The following is a 22578-nucleotide window of genomic DNA, read 5'->3' as shown; positions in this document are numbered from 1 at the left end:
TGCTGCTTAGGTCTCTACAGCCTCTAGGAGACCCGGGAAGGGATCCTGAGGCATCACTGATGAATGATCCTGGGCTGGCGTCCTCCAGGGGAGCATGGTGTCAGGGAGTAGGGTGCAACTGAAGTGCCGGGAGGGTCAGGGAAACCCTAGAGGATGGCCTATATTGACATGCCCCTCTCTACCCACTGGACCACTGCTGGGATCATCTGGGACCAGCCTGTCCTGTGGCCTGACTCATGTCAGTATAGGTGGGTTTACCAAAACCGCAGTGGGCAACCTAGAGCCAGCCTCCCTCTTCCTCATTACCCCTCTGCTAATGCACAGGGTCCCCATTTTCCTTCATGCCTTCCTTCTCTTGGACACTGATAAACCTTTGCTTGACTGTCTTCAGATGGGCCAATAATGTTACTGGCCTTTTCTTGGGTTCAATTCCTTCTGTCTGTCCTCTTCCCTCTGTCTCTCCTTCCATCTTCCTGAATTCCAAGCCAGGGATCACCGTCACTTACAGCAGCTGGCCCACCTGAGGTTCCTGGAGGCAGCACACAGTTACAGCAGTAACAGCAGCCCTCAGGGCCAGCATCTGGCCTGAGGGCTAAGGTGATGGTGCCCATTCCATGCTCCAGGCGTGGTGTATGATTGTGCGATGCCATCCTGCAAATGTCAGATTGGAGGCTCTAGGGGATGCTTCTGGAAGTTGGTGATTTTGGAAAACTGGTATCTGGGAACCACTGACCTGTCTACTCTCTCCTTTTAGTCATGAGATAGCAAAGTCCAGAGAGGAGCTGTATCCCTTGCCTAAGAGTATCCAGGAGTTAACTGACAGCCAGAACTGGGTCTCCAAGTCCCCATTCTTCCTGCCACCCGCTTGCTGCCTCTTCTTAGCTGGAATTGTATTTTCCCCCCCTACCCTGAAGCCAGTCCCAGTTCCTTCCCCAATCAATATGCAGTTGGTTCTTCGCTTCCATTTTCATAGCCAAAGTCAATATTAGCTCCTGCAGAGATTTATTTTACTGAATCAATAAAGCTGTGTGAGGCAGCTCATATTTTAGCTGGGGAGCCTCTACCCGCTCCCAGGAGCTTACTTGGGGACTTTATCAGTTGACACGCTGTTGGAGAAAGGGCTGCAGACTGTTAGCCTTGGAACACATGGTGTTATTGAAGGTGCTTAGAGGACAAGGATCCATAGTGGGAGCTGGTGGGCCAGGGCAGGAGCCTGGGCCGGTTAGGAGGGGCTTGCCTTTCAGTACACTTAAAGGTGTGCCCAGCCCAGGTGTGGGATGGGGCCAGCAAGAGTGTGAAAGTCACCTTGGGAGGAGGCCATAGGCAGCAGGCACCCCCTCTGTGAATGCCATCTCACTGCTATAATCTTGCCACATGGCATGGGCCCTCTTATCATAAGGCTGGCCCTCTAGCCATCAGGAGTAAAGAAAGCCTCCTGAAGGCAGGGACCTCAGTGGCCCTTGAATTCCCCACAGCCTTGACACCTTAGATCCCTGTAAATATTGACCAAATGAAGGAGCAGTTGCATGTCTGCTGGCACCTGAGTGCTATTCTTCTACTAACAGCAGTGTGTCATGTAGTCCTCACAGTAGCTTAATAGACCAGGGATTATTACAGTCCTCAATTTATAGAGAAGATTGAAGCTCAAAGAGGTTAATGACCAGCCCTCAGTTCCTCTGTAGGAAAGGAGCAGAGTAAGAATGAAATACACAGGCACATGGAATTTGAGCCTCCAGAAGTAGATCCCTACCTGCGACCCATGTGTGTGCAAGGAATTTACTTGGGAGATGATCTCAGGATGCCCCACAGGGGATGGAGGAAGAGTGGTGAAAGGAAAGAAGCCAAAGCAGGTGTGTAATAGGTTGATAACTGTGGGTAACTGAGGCTCAGTCCCATGGAAGACCTCACCAGGAGACATGCCACTCAAAGGTTCAGAAACTCAGAGTACTTGTCCTTAACCCCCATCTTTCATTGGCCTCACATCCAGCTCCTTGGGGCTGAGAAGGAGCTCCCAGCATGTGCTATGCTGAGGGGACCTATCAAGGACTTGACACTGTACCCAGGAATTCACACCAACTACTAGAACAAACCCAGAAGTCACAGGTGTACACCGTGTTAGGTGATTGTCCAGATACTGAATGGGTCCAGTGGAGCAGGCTTTAGGTTAGTGAGCCAGGGAGCATGGAGAAGAGGTTTATTTGCTGCCTTCTTCCCAAAGAGTAAGCTGTCTGTCTTCTACAGAAAGCAAGTGTGGATTCCCCGTTACAACTAGAAGTTATGTTCTGGGTATGCGGCTGGTAACAAGTGTAGGGATTCAGAAGAGGTGCACATTTTTAATTTAGTAGATTTATAAAATCATACAGTATGTTTCCAACAGCTCCGGGGCATGTATACAAATTAAATTCATAATTTAAAGTGGATGTAGGGAGAGCAGCAGCCTGGGGCCATGTTCATCAAACACTCTCCCAGCCTAGCAGAGGACCTGCCACCCGTGGCCGAGGGACGGACACTGAGGTCCCTTTGCTGCTGACTGTGGAGGCAGAGTCATGGACACACCTGTCCTGAGAAATGAAACCTGCATTTGGACAACCCGAAGAACATCTGCTTCACCTTTCTAAATAATTCAGAGAACACTTTAGAGGGTGAGCCGGGGTTCTTAGAAGGCTGTCAGGGCCAGCGGCCAGCCTGAGTGAAGCTGGCTCCACGCTGACTCTGGTGAAGGGCACAAGCGTCGCCAGAGGAGACAGCAGTGTCTCCACCCCAGCCTGTAGGAAGGCAGGGCAGGTGCTACTGAATCTTCTGATGCTTAAAGAAAAGTTGGGGGACTGGGGTTATGGCTCAGTGGTAAAGCGCTCGCCTCACACATGCAAGGCCCTGGGTTCAGTCCTCAGCACCACATATAAATAAATAAAATAAAGTTAAAAAAAAGAGAGAGAGAGAAGCTGGAAAGCCACATTTTTATATGAAATCTTCTGGCTTCTTTTTCTTTTGGCAGTTAATTCAAATTTATTTTCTTTTTAAATTCTATGTGGGCCAAATAGAACAGGACTGAGAGCCAGCTATGGATTGTGTGCAGAGAGTTTGCAAACTCCCTTCTAAAAAGTCTCACTGCGTGGGACGTTCTGTGGCTGAAGAGGCAGTAGGAAAACGTGAGGTGAGGGAGGCAGGTGTGGCTTTCTGGTGGCTGGGGGAGAAGGTCATACCTCATTCCCCTCTCTGTCTGTCAGTCCTGTAGTTGACAGAAGCCTGCTCACCTGGACACAAAGTAAGTGACCAGAAAACATGGCCATTGGTGGCCTGCAGAGCTCTCCTACCTAGAAAGGGGGCCCCTTCCTCATGTGAGTAATCAGCAGCCAAAGCACTATGAATCATGGTTAGTCAGCAATCTTAAGTAGACTCACTGAATCACAGACGTCTTCAGAGTATTCTCTGGGCTCCAGAATGATCTCATTTGTTATGGCAGATGCTTAATGACTGACCTTTGTTAAGGTCACCCTTGTACCTGTTTCTTTGCATTGCTATGACCAAAATACCCAAAAAGAACAATCTTAGAGAAGGAAAAGTTTATCTAGGGTTCATGGTTTCAATGGTTTCAGTTCATAGGTGGGCGATTCCATTGCTCTGAGCCCAAGGTGAGATAGAACTTCATGGCCGAAGGGTGTGGTAGAGGAATATTGGTCAATTATGGCTACCAGTGAAGCAGAGGGTTTCACCTCTGAATAGTAACACCAGAGCTTTGGGGGACACCTCATATCGAAACCATAACACCTTGAACAGGCTCTGCACATAACAGGGCTTTAGTACAAGTGGGCTGGTTAGAGGACCCCTCCCTTTGTCCTCATTGAATTTGCCTTTCCCACAATACTTCTGTAGTGCATATTATCATTAATTGGACCTTTTCCTTCCTTCTCCCATTTGTTACCTTCAACAGAAAAAAAAAAAAAAATCCTCCATTTCTGCTTTATACTCTTATTTTGAAAGACCAACAAAAAAAAAAAAAAAAGAAAGAAAGAAAGCTATCAGTGTGTGGAGTTTGTTAGATAGGCAAGAAGAAGTCAGTGGCCAGTTTGAGAGCCTCTTTCTGAATAAAGACTGAAATGCCTTAGTCATGCTAAACTCCTTCCCAGCTTCTGGATTATACCCCCTGGCTTTCTCCTCCTCCATCCTTCAGGCCTTGGCTCTCATGGTGAATGGTACAGAGTGCCTTTGGTCCACTGGCACCTGGGCCACCTGCATATCATAGTTCAGAGTCACACCCTGTTGGGATTGTCTGCTCATCCAACTCCCTCTCCAGGTGCTGAGCCTCTGGGGACAGCCTGGGTATGGGTCTGGAGGAGAGATTGCCATGGCAGCTCACACTCACCATTGTGCTGTGCCAGTTCCCGTGCACGTCGACCTCCTTTGAACTCTCTTACTTAGTCTTCTGATATCCTGATAACCTAGGTTTTATTACCCCATTTTACAACTGAGGAAACTGAGGTCCCAAGACTAGGTCATTTTTTCTAAATCTCTTTTCCCCCCAGTATTTGGAATAGAGTACAGGGGTGCTGTACCACTCAGTTATAGCCTTAGCCTTTCTTTTTTTTTTTTTTTTAATAGCACATTAAAGTTATGCATAGTACCTAAAGTTCATTCCAACAGAATCATACATGCATAGAATCTGACCCACTTCATTTCAGTCACTATTCTTGCCCCCACCCTGCCCCATCTTCCCATCCATTCCACTGATCTTTCTCTTGCTCATCCATTATTCTTCCTTGATTGGTGCTTTCCATACACATAGATAAGCATATTTATATATGCACATAACATGATTTTGTTAAATTCATTCCACCTTTCCTCTCCTTGCCCATCCCTACTCCCTCCCTCTCAATCTTCTTGTACTCTATGAGTCTTTCCTATACCTTCATGACACAGTCTTGCCAAGTTGCTGAGTCTGGACTCAAACTCGGATCCTCCTGCCTCAGCCTCTTTGATGGTTGGGATCATAAGTGTGTGCCATAACACCGGGCTTTCTAAGTCTTAATGTGCAAGCAACCCAAGATTTGCACTTGGGAAATGACTTCCAAGCTCTTGCTCTTCATCTCTGTCCAGCACGCCGCATGCTGACCATCATTACTTCCCCCCTAGATTGCCTGTGCTGCTGTGGACTGCGTCAAAGACAAGAACCAGGACCTGTGTCAGCAGGAGGCCGTGAAGGCCTACCCCACTTTCCACTACTACCACTATGGGAAGTTTGCAGAAAAGTATGACAGCGATCGCACGGTGAGTTGGGGCAGGCTTCTGCCCAGAACTCTGCTGTTGAATCAGCCACTAAGAAGGCTGCAAAGCACAGCTCCCCGGGAACATCACAGCTGTTAGGCCCAGCACTGACAAGATGCAGGCCCTGGGACCAGACAGAGCTACACATTGCTGGAAGAGATCCAAGGGGTTGTCCCAGATCCTGCCCCCCAACCCCCAGCTGACAGGCTTCCTTTCTTGCTTCTTGGGGCTGGCCTCAGAGGCCAAGCAGAGCCTCTCTCTCTATCCTTTCCACCCTTCTGTGAGCTGGTGGAACGATAGAGAAGGGAAGGGAACATGCACTTTGGCCCAGGATTTTAAGTCCCTTTCTCTCTCTTCTCCTTCCCTTCCCGACAGGAATTGGGATTTACCAATTACATTCGAAGCCTCCGGGAGGGAGACCTCGAAAAACTAGGGAAAAAGAAGGAGGAGTTGTGATTTCTGCCTCAGAAGAAGCTTTTCCACTACACTGTGAATGATACCCATTTTGTCGTTCTTTCTGAATTTCAAAGTGTTCTGAAGACAAAGTTTTTTATAGCCACTTATGGCCTTTTGTACAATTTTGAAATAAAATTGAACCATTTATTTGATGGTGTGGTTTGTTTTTCACAGAGCCCTTACTAACAGGCTCACATGGAGATGGAGACTCACGTTCTGCTTTCCTCCTGGGGAGGGAGAGTCGCTCTCCAGTGTCCTGTCTGCAGGGAGGGGGTTCCTGGAGACATGAGGCCCTGGCGCCTGTCCGTCATTTGACAGTGGAACAGAAAGTGGACCACCAAATACCTTGCTGGGAAGAGGCTAGTTGATGAGGTTAACACATGATGGTGACCAGGGGCTGAGGTGCTGAAGTAGCCAGAAACAGCCTTAGCTGCTTCTGGATCGTTGTGGTTTCAGTTTGGGCAACTTTTCTGGGGACTTATTTACATATCTCTTTCTCCAACTATTTCCGTTGTCCATCTCCTTTCCCTCCCTGCTGTTCTGCCAAAGAATATTAAGTTACCATTCAGAGGTGCATGCAGTGGCATATGGCGTGGTGTGGGGACCTTCTTGATGGCTGATGGCTGTGCCCACTGGTTGAAAGGGAAGGCAAATTCTCCACGGGCAGATGTGTGGCCTGTGAGCCGACGCCCACCCCGCACCACAGCTGCAGACCTCCACACCACGTCTTCCTCTACCACACCTCACTGCCTCCTGCCTGTGGGTATCTCTTTCCTGACCTATCTGTCCCACTAATCCTCTCATGTTCTGCAGCCATGTGTGACACATCCAGCTCTGTGCCTCCTGGTGCTGCAGCCAGAGCCCCTAGCCCATGACACCGTTTGCCCCTCAGTGCCATTTCTCCATGGTTAGTAGGACAGTCTCTCACATGGGTTATTTTGACTTTGGTTTTGGTAGCCCTAGACTTGGATTCCTCAGTAGTTCAGAGAGAGCTGAACTGAGCGAGTTCATCCCAGCTCTGGGCAGCTGCTACTACATACAGTGTTTGGTGGCCTTGTTGGAGAGCTGACCTTCAGGAACAGCCCTCCTTTCCTGGCCTGGCACCTTGCCCCTAGCCTTAGTCCTTCCTTCTCAGTAAAGGCCAGAGCCTCAGTTCCTCATGTCTGTGTTGGCTGTGGGGCCACTGTGTTCAGCTCCATACAGTGACATCGAGGGAAGCCTTTCTTTTCCCCTAAGCACTCACTTCTTTGGTAGTGGCTCCTGGACATCCCTCAGGGTAAATGGTTATAAAAGAAAGAAGGGCCAGGGCTGTGGCGCATGCTTGTAATCCCAACAGGCGACTTGGGAGGCTGAGGCAGGAGGATCACAAGTTCAAAACCAGCCTCAGCCACTTAGTGAGGCCCTAAGCAACCTAGTAGGAATCTGTCTCAGAAAAATAAAAAGGGCTAAGGATGTGGCTCAGTGGTTAAATGCACCTGGCTTCAGTCCCTGGTACCAAAAAAATAAAAGTAAAAAAGCAGCATACATTTAAACACATTCCTACTGAGAACATCCATAATGTCATACAAGGGGTCATTTAATCTTGACCCAAGGAGCTATGGACCCATTCCTGCAAATCCGTCATGAGAGCATGAATGTGGACATGAGTTTCCTTAATTAGAGGAAGATGGTTGCTTATGTGTTAAAGAAAAAATGGATTTTTGTTGTCATCACTTTTTACAGCACCATGAAAATCACCTAACAAAGGTCACTTCCTGACTGAAGACCTCTGGTGCCCACATCAAGGTGCAAGGCTTTCTGTTCATTCTGCATCTTTAAGACCAAGTTTCTGTGTGAGGACCCGAAAACACCACAAAATGGCCTCCTCTTCACACCCCATCACTCGATTTGTTCACTGTAGGGCCTTCATCCAAGTGTCATGTTTGCCTTGACATTGGGCATGACCTGAGCAAGTTCATCCCAGCTCTGGGCAGCTGCTACTGCAGACTGCTCCTTCCCTCACCACCACCTAATAATACACCCCAACACACACACTCACCAGGCCCTGTTGCCAGAGCCGTGTGTAGACTGAACCAACATCATAACATCTGGATTAATTCTGTTCCCAGTCACCATGCTTGACTTCTTTGGGATTCATTGATTTTCAGTGCAGAGCCTCTCCCCAACTCCCCCTCGAGAACCTGTCATCACCCCTGTCTGTCCCCTGGACCCTGCAAGTGTAGGCTGATTCTCTGCGGGAAGCACGTGCCTTGGGGGAGAACTATCTCTGTCTCCATTCTGGTGGGTTTGGTTTCATCTTGGCCTCTGTTTCTCTCTTTGCGATACTGCTTTTCTTTCCGGTCCCTGCTGTCTGCTTTCAAGTGCCAACTTGACTCTGCAACCCCTCACCTGTAGCCCCCAGATTCCCCGTCACTCCCTAATCGGACCTTTCAGAGAGCCCTTCCCTTTCTGGAGGTGTTTGGCTTCCAGAAACTGCTCTCTGACAGGCATGGAAGGTGATGCTTCTGGGTTCAGAAACTGGTTAGCTCCACTTTGCCTAAGAAGATGTGGGATCTCCGCTGAAAAGGCACTGCACTCTCCAAGGGCACTGATTTGAATAAGGAAATCCTTATTGATATTATGATATTAATTGATATTAATGATAGTCCTTAAGCTATGTGTGAAAACCGGATTACCCTTATGGCCCAACAAATATATGCCACTCCCCAAATCCTTTAAATTTTCACACTGTGTTGCTCAGAACAGCAGCCATTAGCCACATAAGGCCAGCAGATACTTAAAATGTGGTGACTGCAACCAAGCATGAGTGTATCTATGCCCTTTTTTATTATAAAATACATGTAATGTAAAATTTACCATTTTAACAATTTTTAAGTCTACGATTCAGTGACACAAGGTATATTCCCATTGTTCAACTATCATCACCAGAACTTGTCCATTAACCCAAACTGAAACTCTGTACCCACTAAACAATAACTCCTACTGTCCCCTCATCCCAGCCCTTGGTAACCACCATTCTACTTTCTGCTTATACAAAGTATTCCATTCTAGGAAACTCACCTAAGCAAAATCATACAGCATTGATTCTTTTGTTTCTGGCTTATTTCACATAACACAGTGTTTTCAAGGATCATCCACATTGTGGTATGTGTTAGAATTTTGTTCCTTTTTAAGGCTGAGTAATATTACATTGTGTTGAATACCACATTTTGTTCACCCATTTATCCTCCAGTGGACATTGGGTTTATTTTTCACCGCTTGGTTATTGTGAATAATGCTGCTATGAACTTAGGTATACAAATACATCTTTGATATCCTGCTTTCAATTGTTTTGAAAGTGGAATTACTGGATCATAGCAATTCTGTTGAATTTTTGAGGAACCACCATAGACAGCGTTTTCCACAGTGGCTGTACGTTCTGCATTCCCACCAGCAGAGCACAAAGGTTCCAATAGCCCTATGTTCTCACCAACAGTTATTTTCTGGTTTGGTTTGGTTTGGTTTGGTTTATAATTATAGCCATCCCAATCAGGGTGCCTTGGCACCTCACTGCTGTCTTGATTTGCACATCCTTAATGACAAGTGATGTTGAGCTTCTTTTTATGGGCTTATGGCCACTTGTATATCTTATTTGAAGAAATAAAATGTCTATTCAAGTCTTTTGCCCGTTTTTAATTGGATTTTTTTTTGTTTCCTTGTAGGAGTTCTTTGTATATTCTAGGTGTTAATCTTTTATTTAATATGTGATTTGTAAACACTTCCTCCCAATCTGTAGGTTGCCTTTTCAACCCCTTGATACCGTCCTTTAATTCTAAAAGTTTTCAATTTTGATAAGGCCTACTGTATTTTTCTTTTATTGCCAATGTTTTTGTATTATATCCAAGAAATCATTGTAAACTTAACATCCTAAAGCTTCTCGCCTGTGTTTTCATCTAAGAGTTTTATAGTTTTAGTTCTTAAGTTTAGGTTTTTGATCCATTTTGATTTAATTTCTGTATAATAAAGTAAGGTAAAGGTTGAATTCCATTATTATGCATGTGGATATAGAGTTTTCCCAGGATCATTTTTGAAAATTCTGTCTTTTCCTCATTGGATGGTCTTGGCACCCTCGTCAAAAACCACTTGATTGTATATGTAGGGGGTTATTTCTGGGCTTTCTTATACTATTCCATTGTTCCATGTGTCTTATCTTTATACCAGTACCATCCAATTTTATTACCACAGTTTTGAAAGTTTTGAAATCAAGAAGTGTGAGTCCCTTCTTTATCACTTGTAAGATCATTTTTGTTGTGCCAATTATCAAATGTAGATTTCCATTCAATCACTATAATCAAGATACAGAACTTTTCCATCACCAAAGGTCTCTCTTATGCCACCTCTTTACAGTCAAACTCACCATTCCCTCCCCACACCATGGCAGCCACTAACCTATTTCCTGTCTCTGTAATCATGTTATTTGGGGTCTACATACACACACGTATAGGTGTATGTATATATATATATATATATATATATATATATATATATATATATATGCATTTTGTACTTATCTACATACACACATACGTGCCAACACAGAGAGAAATAAAGAGACAAAATGTAAACAACCAGTGAATCTGAGCAGAGCATGTGCAACTTTTCATAAATTTGAAATTACACCAAAATAAAAAGTGGACTCGCCCCTCCAAGCTCAGTGGTAGAGCGCTTGCCTAGCATGCGTGAGGCACTGGGTTCGATCCTTGGCACCACATAAAAATAAACAAATAAAATAAAGGCATTCTGTCCATCTACAACTACAAAAAAATTTTTGAAAATATTTAATTTTTAGGGGTTTTTTTAGGTGGACACAATATCTTTTTTAAAATTTTTATGTGGTCCTGAGGACTGAACCCAGTGCCTCACACATGCCAGGCGAGTGCGCTACCACTTGAGCCACATCCCCAACACCCCCCCCCCAAAATTTTTTTAAATAAAAAATAAATAAATAAAAAGTGCCCCAGGCCTCCCCCCCAAAAAAATTACACATGGAAAAAAAAAAAGAGTATGCCATAAATGAGTAAGTAACTTAGCCACTTATCTTAGCAGAGGATGGACCTGAATTTGACTCTCTAGGTGTCCTTGCTTCTATGTGGCCAACACCAAGGATTCCCTGGGAACCCCACAGAAGGATGCCCAAGTTGGCAGAGAGTCTGGCTTGAGTAGTTTGCTACAGGTTGTCGCCCAGAGACATCACAGGCCCAATTCAAGGATTCACAGACCAAGGTGGAATGAGGTGGTGCCCTGTCAGGAAGACAAAGGGTCCCGGCAAGGACTAGAGAAGAAATAGCAGACAGTAACAATTCCCTGGAACAAGACCAGTACCCCTCAGCCCCACGGCACCAAGTGCAGCATTGACCAGCAGAGGGAGCAAGATCTGCCCCCACCTGGCACTGATCTATATGCTGCTCCCTGGCCATCCTAGGAGGGTGGGGGAATGTATTTAATTCCTTCATTTCTGATCAGATGGGAGAGCACAAGGAACCCCTCATCCAGACCTTATATCTCAGTTTATCTCATCCAAAACTCTAGGCTCACTGTCAACAAAATCCATCAAAACTGTTTGCAGGAAAAGGCCAATCCTTGATAGTTCATTTCCATGGAATATTGTTCTTCACTGATTTTCAAGGTAATACGTGTATTATAAGAAACCTTGGAAAGTACAGAGAAGCATGCTGAGGAAAGTTTAAATCACACATAGCCCTACTATTCATCAATAACTATTGAATATTTTTTCATACATACAAATGAAAAGCCTTTAAAAAATTTACAAAATACTTTGAGCATTTTTCTACATCATTGGATATTCTTCTTCAACATAATTTTTAAAGACTGCACAGCCGAGTTTCCTAACCCAGATACGATTTACACTTTGGGTCAGATAGTTCTTCCTTGTTGGGGACTTTCCTCTACATTACAGGATGTTTAGCAACATCTCTGGGTACCAGTAGCACCTCCCTGCTCTGCTGTGGGTTTTGACAACCTAAAGATGTCTCCAGATTGTGTCAAATGTCCTTTGGGAGACAAAATTACCCCTAGTTGAGAATCATTTGTGTGTGTGTGGGTGAGAGAGAGATACTTGGGCTTGAGCCCAGAAAATGCTTTACCACTGAGCTGTATCCCCACCCATTTTTAGTTTTTGAGACAGGGTCTCACTCAGTTTCTTCAGGGCCTTACCCAAAGTTGCTGAGGCAGGCCCTGAACTTGTGATCCTCCTGCCTCAGCCACTTGAGTTGCTGGAATCATAGGCATGCACTATTGTACCCAGCAAGAATATGTTCATGTTTAAGGCCTATTATACTTTCATTTATTCCCTTCGGAAATGTACCTATATTCTTACTAAAAGTATGTAAAGTCACCTGTTTTCCTAAGCTCTTGTTAACTCTGGGAATTATAATTTTTAAAGATCTCAGAAATTTTTATTTTTATATAAGTCACAATCATTCCAGTGACATTTTATCTTGAAAATTTATCTTTGTTTTAGCCTGACAGGATGTTTTAGATTCTGTTCTGTCTCTGACAAGTTTTCTATCTTTAACTTCATGTCATTTGCAAATTTGATAAGAATGAAAACATTGTAGAAGACAGAGCTTAGCCTAGAATCCTGTAGCAAGCCAATAGGAATTTTCCGCCAACCCCTAGTTCAGCATCCAGACAGTCATTCAGCAAATCCCTCACCCAGTTAACTATTCCAACATCCAGCTCATTTTCCAACCTCTCCTCAGGGACACAATGAAAGATGATGTTAAAGGTTCCGCTGAGGTCTGGATGTACTTATCTACCACAGTTCCTGGTGAATCAATCCAATCACCTTGTGAAAATAAAAATCATTCTACCTCTGCAGTGCCCCTTACAGTTTGCATGCATTTTTAACCCACTTCATTTAATTATTTATGCAACCCCATGGTGCTGAGATGAGGAGGCTGAGGCTCATGGAGTTTAGGCAACTTGTCCAATGTCACAAGGGTGATAAGTGGCAGAGCACAGATACACCAGGCTCCTCTTTCCTATGACCAGTGAGACACTGAATAGATGATGCTCCCACTAATCACTATTTTAATATTCCAAATAGTGCCTGCTCAATAAAGTCTTCCTATCCTTAGTTGTGGGTTAGTCCCATCTCATTTTTTCTTCAAGACCCTGTGTAAAATTTGTCTGAGCCAAAAAACTTGAAGTTACTTAGAGCAAGACTGTGCTTTCCTTTAAACTCGCATTAATCTTGACACTTTTTTGCACTTTTAAAATTTTTTATTTGTTCTTTTTATCTTGACTCTTAAAAAATATTTGTATTCTATAAATCATCTCTGAAAAAAATCAATTAAAATCTAACACACACATGTATAACAGACGTGCAGAGAAAGAGAGGAAAGAAACTTTTCATTTTATTGTCTTCCAATTTTTTCACCCCCAAAATGAATACTGTTAAGTTGATGTGTGTTCTAAACTTTTTAAGGGGTGTGTGTGTGTGTGTGTGTGTGTGTGTGTGTGGTGTACTGGGGATAGAACACAGGGCACATGCTAGGCAAGCAATCTACCACTGAGCTACACCCCGACCCCATCGTATGTTCTGTGTGTGTGTGTGTGTGTGTGTGTGTGTGTGTGTGTGTGTTATGTGTGGACATGTATATGCATGTGTGTAGATAGATATATAGATTCAGACAACTTTTCCATTCCAAGATCATGTATAAACTTGTTTATTTTTCCTGGGATTTTAAAATCTCTCTCAATTGTATTTTGATTTAAGAAAAGAAGTTAGAATTCAACTTTTTTCCCCTCCAAAATGGCTAGCCACTTTCTCCAACACCATTTTGTATCATTTGTCTTTTTCCTGTTAAAATGTTACTTTTGCCACACAATAAATTTTAAAATATGTTTTGGTGTTATGTTTTCTGCCCTGTTCGCTAATTCATTTATTCTCATTTTAATTATTTTTTGTTGTTGTTTTTAGAATTTTTCTGTTTTTGCAAATCTTTTTAAAATTAAGTTTTCTATCTTGGATTTCAGCTCATTCTAACTAACCAAAATTCATGGCCCATACAGTCAGCCCTCCATATCCACCGCTTCCAGATCCTCAGATTCAACCAATGCTAGATTAACCTGTAGTTAGGCTAAGAGGGTTGCAGCTGTACTGTACATATACAGACTTTTATTTTCTTTTCATTATTCCCTAAAGAGTACAGTAGAACTATGACATAGCATTTGCTTTGTATTAGGTATTACAAATAAGCTGGAAATTATTTGAAGTACATGGGAGGATGTGCATAGGTTATAGGCAAATACTGTCCACTAAATACAATGATCATTCTCTTGGCATAGGAAAAAGAAATAAAAGCTTGGAAGATTCATTTTCTTTTTTTCCATCAACATTATGTCGGTGGCTCCAAGAAGACAACCCACATTTCTGTCCTTGAACCTTTTATTCTGGACAGAATTAAAACTGCCCTTTTGGGCTGGGGCTGTAGCTCATTGGTAGAGTGCTTGCCTCACATAGTGAAGCCCTGGGTTCGATCTTCAGCACCACATAAAAATAAATAAATAAAAATAAAGATTGTGTGTGTGTGTGTGTGTGTGTGTGTGTGTGTGTGTGTGTATGCTGTCCTTTTATTTATCCTAGCTTTTTTCTGGACGCCTCAGTGAGCTGGGTTTTCTAAGAACTCTCCTGTGAGGTCTCTAATATGTCCCCTCCTTGTTCTCTATTCTATATGATCTGAGCTCATCTCCCACTGCAAACCCTGCTGCATCTTCTAAGTGATCTTCCTTTTCCTTCATTGAGACCACTTCCCACTGCAAAGTTAGATAAATAAACAAACAACACATTTTTTGAGAATGTCCTCATCCTCTTGGGCCACGTCTCCTTCTCCTGTTACTGGACCCAAGTCTAGTTGCTCGTTGCACAATGATCCAATTAGGTAGAGAGCAAAAGAACTGAGGCAAGGAAGTGACTTTATTCGAAAAGTCAGCTCAACAAGAAGATGAACTCTTGCCCAAAGTTCATCTTGCTGGTAAGCTGATTTAGGAGTGGGATATACAGGTGGTGAATGGGTGTTCCCAGACTGGTGGGGAGCTTCTCACAGTGGGTGGCCATGATGCATGTGTGAACTTAATTGCTTAGTCATGAAATGCATTTCTGTTCTGCAAATCTCAAGAACAAAGATTATTATTTCCTGAGGCTATTCTCATCACTGATTAGTTTGCCCATGCGCAGTTCCTGACATTACACAAGAGGCAGGGTAGAGAGGGAAGCTGCCCTGACATCCTCTTGTGGATCTCCAAACTCACTGTTAATGAAAGAAAAATGTCCTTAGAGCTCAGCTTTGTTCTGAGTATTACAGCTTAGAGGCAATTCCTTCTAAGCCAGACATCTTCACACTCTGAGCCAAAAGCAATGACCCACAGATCTGCATGCCCTCCTGTCTCAAGCCTCAAGTCCCTGACATTGGGGAAAATGAAGGAAGAGATGTCATCAGTATCCATCATTAGAAACTAGAAACTCGGGCTGGGGATGTGGCTCAAGCGGTAGTGTGCTCGCCTGGCATGCGTGCGGCCCGGGTTCAATCCTCAGCACCACATACAAACAAAGATGTTGTGTCCGCCAAAAAAACTAAAAAATAAATGTTAAAATTCTTAAAAAAAGAAAGAAACTAGAAACTCCCAGGGTTGGGTTTCCTGCAATCACAGGTGTATTTTCTGCTATTCACTTATTAGAAAAAGAAATCAAAATCTTTACGGATCTTTTCTTGAGTGCAACAATCCTTAGGCCTGGCTGCAGGTTTAACCACCTGAGGAGCTTTAAAAACTATCAGGAGCAGGGCTCTGCACCAAAACAATTGAACTGGAATCTGGGAATGGAATCCTGGCATTGGATTCATTTCAAAAGAACTTGAGGTTCCTCTAACACTCTGAGAATGTGTCGGTGGATTCCAGGTTTGCATATCCCCTCAGCCCTCCCTATCCATGGTTTCTAGATCCTCAGATTCAACCTACTGCAGATCAAAACGTAGTTAAACTATGAGGGTTGCATCTGTACTGTTCATATATAGGCTTTTTTTCTTGTCACTATTCACTAAACAGTACACTACAACTATCACACAGCATCTGCTTTATATTAGGTATTACAAGTAATCTGAAAATGATTTAAAATATACAGAAGGATATGCATAGGTTATAGGCAAATACTATGCCATTTTATATAAGGGTCTTGAATATCTGCAAATTTTGATGTCAGCAGGAGTTTCCTGGAATCATTCCCAGAAGGATCCCAGGAATGCCTCCATATATGTGTGAAAGTACAGCTAGAAAATATTGGGAAAATCAAGAGGGAAATTTTTTCCAACAACATTCTTCTCTAAAATCTTGGAAATATTCTGTTATGGTTAAGTAATTAAGTTGTTTATGATCTATTGCTACCCAAAAAAATCATTTCTAAAAAAAATCAATAGAAAGCTATTTATATATGTGTGTTCATATTATCAATGCTGCACAGGATCCTTATGCAGCTGCAAAGCAATGGCTGTGAGACTCCAAGGTAGCAAAATAAGTGAGGCAACTTCATCACTGTAGTTTTTTGGAATGTAGCATGAGCCTTGCATGGAATCACATTTCAGATGCTGCCACATCACCAGGGGTTTAGCCTGGCATCTAGGCTGGTAGTCTTCCAAGCAAATGTCTCCTTAAACAGGATGTTAAGGCCTCAGCAGGACCCAGACATTAGTTCCTGTCATCTCCTGACCGCCTTCCAATCATCCACTTTCTGCAGAAATTGGTCTGGATTTCAAACTTCTTTAAATCAAGAAATGAACTAACATGAGAAAGCATAGCGGGGCTTCTCTGAATGCAAGCAGACATTTCATTTTTCAGAAGTCTCTGCCTTATTGGAAAATAAAATGGGTGTCTGAAGAAGGGAAATTGCTGATAACGATAGTTCCTAGAACAAGTTTGTAAAACAAACTTCATCAGTGGGGGAGGGATGTTCCACTGCATGGGTGGCAGCCAGAATCTGGGCTATGACATTTTGTTATACACATATTCAACCCATACTCCTATTTTCAGCCTCACTTTCAAGTGTTCCTTGGGCCTCCATATCCTAAATCTGCCCAGAGTTCTTGTATAGTCTGAATCTGCTTCTCCAATGCAAATGTTGGCGTCTAGTCTGCCAAGACAGTGACCACTAGAGGACCCCCACCTGACACCATTCTTCCCTTAAGAGTTACATATTCTACCGACCTGCATAAGACCCAAGCTCACAGCAAGCCTAGGTCCATCCCGCCACCAGTGGACACCTGCAGGAGCTCAGGCTCTGACACAGGACCGCATCTTCTGACCAGCAGACCACCCCAGGAGCTCAGGCCTGGCCCAGATCCACCCACACTGACATACAGCGAGACCAAGATTCCAGGGTAGGTCTGAGTTCACCACCCCCAGCCCAAGCCTAACCCACTTCCTTCTTGGGACACTGCAGACATTGCCTTAGCCTTCCCCACGCATTAGCCCCTAACTTTTTGATGACAGGGCCTAGAAGCAGCTGCATCTCAGAGAAGGCAACCCAAAGGGAGTGTAAGGCCCACCCTTTCAGCCCTGTCTCTGTAAGACATTGCATCCATCTTGGGGCGCCTCCACTATTATCTCGAGTTACCTCAGCTATTGTTGCCACCACCTTTAGTTGCAGTAGTATACATTGAGGGACACCAGCAGGGTCTGGAAGCCCAACATCAAGGTGAGGTACAGACAATCTGCACAGTACTATAAGAATATAAGGTAGAAACTGTAATATCTCAGATCCACACTTCAAGAAAGGAAGACACACAGACAATATGAAAAAACAAGGGAGGAAAGTGCCTCAAACAAACCAGGACACTATAATAACAGAACCCATGGACAGCGAAGTTGATGAAATGTCAGAAAAGGAGTTCAGAAGGTTCATAATTAAAATGATCTCCGAATTAAAGAATGACCTAAATGAGCAAATACAGGCAAAAATTGATTACTCCAATAAAGAGATAAGAGAGCAAAAACAGGTAGCAAAAGATTACTTCAAGAAAGAGAGAGACTCTGAAAAAAAATCATAAATCCTTGAATTTAAGGAAACAATAAACCAAATTTAAAAAAAACTCAATAGAAAGCATAATCAACAGACTAGATCACTTGGAAGAAAGAATGTCAGATAATGACGACAAAGCATACAATCTGGAAAATCAATGAAGATAGTAAGAAACCATGAACAGAAATCCAAGAATTATGGGACAGCATCAGAAGACCAAATATAAGAGTTATTGGGATAGAGGAAGGCACAGAGTTTCAAACCAAAGAAATGCACAATCTCTTCAATGAGATAATATCAGAAAATTTCCCAAGCATGAAGATGAGTTGGAAAATCAACTACAAGGGGCTTATAGGACACCAAATGTACAAAATTACAACAGATCTACACCAAGGCACATTATAATGAAAATGCCTAGAATACAGAATAAGGATAGAATCTTAAAAGCCACTTGAGAGAGGAATCAGATCATATATAGGGGGAGACCAATTCATATCTCAGCAGATTTTTCCACTCAAAGCTGGGAGATCATGGAACAACATATCCCAAGCTCTTAAAAAATGGATGCCAACCAAGAATCATATCCAGCAAAATTAAGCTTTAGAGTTGATAATGAAATAAAAACCTTCCAGGATAAACAAAAGTTAGAAGAATTTACAACTAGCAAGTCTACACTATCAGAACATTCTTGGCAAAATATTCCACGAAGAGAAAATGAAAAACAATGATGAAAATCAGCAAAGAGAGGTATTACACTAAAGGGAAAACTAATCAGAGGAGAAACCAGTTCAAGTTAAATACCAAAAATAAACAAAAATGTCTCAATAATAACCCTGAATGTTAATGGCCTCACCAATCAAAAGACATAGACTAGCTCATTGAATAATAATAATAATAATAAAACAACAACAATATGCTGCCTCCAAGAGACTCATCTCATAGGAAAAGACATCCACAGACTGAAGGTAAAAGGTTGGGAAAAATCATACTACTCACATGGACTGCAGAAGCAAGCAGGGACTTCCATCCTCACATCAAATAAAGTAGACTTCAAGCAAAAGTTAAACAAAAGGGATAAATTAGGACACTACATACTGCTCAAGGGAGCCATATACCAACAAGACTTAACAATTATAAATATATATACCCCAAACAATGGAGCATCTATGTTCATCAAACAAAGTCTTCTCAAGTTCAAGAGTCAAATATACCACAACACAATAACTCTGGGTGACTTTAACACACCTCTTTCACCACTGGATAGATCTTCCAAACAAAAGCTGAAAGAAACTATAGAACTCATTAATACAATCAATAACTTAGACTTAACTGACATATATAGAACATTTCATCCTTCAAGGAGCGTATACACTTTCTTCTCAGCAGCACATGGATCCTTCTCTAAAATAGACCATATACTATGCCACAAAGCAACTCTTAGCAAATATAAAAAAGTAGAGACACTACCTGCATTCTATCAGAACATGGAATGAAATTAGAAATTAATGATAAAATAAGAAATAAAAGCTACTCCAACACCTGGAGACTAAATAATATGCTACTGAATGAACAATGGGTTGCAGAAGACATCAAGGAGGAGATTTAAAAAATTTCGAGGTGAAGAAGAACACAGATACAACATATTGAAATCTTTGGAACACTATGAAAGCAGTTCTAAGAGGAAAATTCATTGCATGAAGTTCATTCCTTAAAAAAAGAAAAAGTCAACAAATAAAAGATTTAACATTACACCTCAAAAGCCCTAGAAAAAGAACAAATCTATACCAAAAGCAGAAGATAGAAAATAATTAAAATCAAAGCTGAAATCAATGAAATTGAAATAAAAGAAACAGTTGAAAAAATTGACAAAACAAAAAATTTGTTCTTTGAAAAAATAAATAAAATTGACGGACCCTTAGCTATGCTATTGAAGAGAAGGAGAGAGAAAACTCAAATTAAAAATACATGATGAAAAAGGAACTATCACAACAGACACTATGGAAAAAGAGAAGATAATTAGAAATTATTTTGAAAACTTGTATTCCAATAAAATAGAAAATATTGAAGACATCAACAATTTTCTGGAGTCATATTATTTGCCCAAAATGAAACAGGATGATATACACAATTTAAACAGATTAATTTCAAGCGATGGAATAGAAGACAACATCAGAAGCCTACCAACCAAGAAAAGCCCAGGACCATATGGATACACAGCTGAGTTCTACAAGACTTTAAAGAAGAACTAATATCAATACTCTTCAATTTATTTCAGGAATAGAAAAAGAAGGAGCACTTCCAAACTCATTCTATGAAGCCAATATAATCCTGATTTCAAAACCAGGCAAAGACACATCAAAAAAAGAAAACTTCAGACCGATATCTCTAATGAACATAGATGCAAAAATTCTCAATAAAATTCTGGCAAATTGAATACAAAAACATATCAAAAAGATAGTACACCACAATCAAGTGGGGTTCATTCCAGGGATGCAAGTTTGGTTCAACATAGGGAAATCAATAAATGTAGTTCATCTCATCAATAGGCTTAAGGAAAAGAACCATCGGATCATCTCATAGGATGCAGAAAAAGCACTCAACAAAAATACAGCACTCTTCAAGTTCAAAACACTAGAAAAATTAGGCATAACAGGAACATATCTCAACATCATAAAAGCTATCTATGCTAAGTCCCAGGCCAATATCATTCTAAATGGAGAAAAAATTCAAAGCATTCCCTCTAAAAACTGGAACAAGACAGGGATGCTCTCTTTCACCACTTCTATTTAACATAATTCTTGAAACACTGGCCAGAGCAATTAGACAGACAAAAGAAATTAAATGGATACGAATAGGTAAAGAAGAACTCAAATTAGCACTGTTTGCCAACGATATGATTCTATACCTAGAAGACCCAAAAAATTCCACCAGAGAGCTTCTAGAACTAGTAAATGAATTTAGCAAAGTAGCGGGATATAAAAATCAACACCCACAAATCATTTCTGTATATCAGTGACAAGGGATTTCTGTATATCAGTGACAAATCCTCTGAAAGGGAAATGAGGAAAACTATCCCATTTACAATATCCTCAAAAAAATAAAAATAAAAAAACTTGAGAATCAACAAGAAAAGAGGTAAAAGATCTCTACAATGAAAACTACTGGATGCTAAAGAAAGAAATTAAAGAAGACATTAGAAGATGGAAAATCTACCTTGTTCTTGGATAGGCAGAGTTAATATTGTCAAAATGACCATACTACCAAAAGCACTATACAGATTTAATGCAATTACAATCAAAATCTCAATGACATTCCTCATAGAAATAGAAAAGGCAGTCATGAAATTCATCGGAAAAGTAAGAGATCCAGAATAACTAAAGCAATCCTTGGTAAGAAGAGTAAAGCAGGTGGCATCACTGTACCAGACCTTAAACTACACTACAGAGCAATAGTAACAAAAAACAGCATCGTATTGTCACCAAAATAGACTTGTAGACCAGTGGTACAGAATAGAGGACACAGAGACTAACCCACATAATTACAGTTATCTTAAGGCACCAAAAACAAGCATTGGAGAAAAGATAGCCTCTTCAACAAATGGTGCTGGGAAAATCGGAAATCCATATGTAACAAAATGAAATTAAACCCCTATCACTGTGCACAAAACTCAACTCAAAATGGATCAAGGACCTCGGAATTAAACCAGAGACACTGAATCTATTAGAAGAAAAAGTAGACCCAAATCTCCATCATGTCAGATTAGGCCCCAACTTCATTAGTAAGACTCCTATAGTGTAAGAATTAATATTATGAATCAATGAATGGGATAGATTCAAACTAAAAAGCTTCTCAGCAAAAGAAACAATCAGTGAGATGAATAGAGAGCCTACTAATTGGGGACAAATTCTTGCCACATGCATGTCAGATAGAGCACTAATCTCTAGAGAACATGAAGAATTCAAAAATCTTAACACCAAAAATAAAAAAAAAAATAACCCAATCAATAAACGGCAAGGAACTGAACAGACACTGCTCAGAAGAAGATATACAATCAATCAACAAATATATGAAAAAATGCTCAACATCTCTAGCAATTAGAGAAATGCAAATCAAAACTACTCTAAGATTTCATCTCACTCCAATCAGAATGGCAGCTATTAAGAATACAAACAATAAGTGTTGGCAAGGATGTGGGGGGAAAGGTACACTCATACTTTGCTGGTGGGACTGCAAATTGGTGCAGCCAATATGGAAAGCAGTATGGAGAATCCTTATAAAACTGGTAATGAATCCACCATTTGACCCAGCTCTCTCTCTCCTTGGTCTATACCCAAAGGACTTAAAAATAGCATAGTACAGGGACACAGCCACATCAATGTTTATAGAAGCACAATTCAAATAGCTAAACTGTGGAACCAACCTAGATGCCCTTCAGTATATGATGGATAAAGAAAATGTGGTATATCACACAATGGAATATTATTCAGCATTAAAGGAGAATAAAATCATGGCATTTGCAAGTAAATGGATGGAATTGGAAAATATAATACTAAGTGAAGTAGTCCAATCCCAAAAAACCAAATGCCGAATGATGTCTCTGATTTAAGGATACTGATTCATAATATGCTGTTGGGGGGAGGGGAGTGGGAGGATTAAATGAACTCTGGATAGGGCAAAGGGGAAAAGGGGAGGGGAGGGGAGGGCAGAGACATAGGGTAGGAAAGGTAGAATGTGGTGGAATGCAGTGGTCTTCATTAACCTAAGTACATGTATGAAGACATGAAGGA

General features: G+C 41.8%; 1 protein-coding gene across 1 annotated transcript in view; it reads left to right on the top strand.

The window, feature by feature from the left end:
- Pdia5 (protein disulfide isomerase family A member 5) overlaps nt 1-5820 on the top strand; it is a 90020-nt gene extending 84200 nt beyond the window's left edge. The window contains exons 16-17 of the mRNA XM_076868153.1: nt 5131-5265; nt 5638-5820. Coding sequence (XP_076724268.1) covers nt 5131-5265; nt 5638-5718 — 216 coding nt within the window. The 3' untranslated portion in view covers nt 5719-5820. The remainder of the gene's footprint in view (nt 1-5130; nt 5266-5637) is intronic.
- The last annotated feature ends 16758 nt before the right edge of the window (nt 5821-22578 follow it).

The sequence above is a fragment of the Callospermophilus lateralis genome, chromosome 10 (assembly GCF_048772815.1).
Source record: "Callospermophilus lateralis isolate mCalLat2 chromosome 10, mCalLat2.hap1, whole genome shotgun sequence".
Lineage (NCBI taxonomy): Eukaryota > Metazoa > Chordata > Mammalia > Rodentia > Sciuridae > Callospermophilus > Callospermophilus lateralis.
The sequence above is the reverse complement of the archived record's forward strand: the minus strand, read 5'-3'. Positions and strand labels throughout refer to the sequence as shown.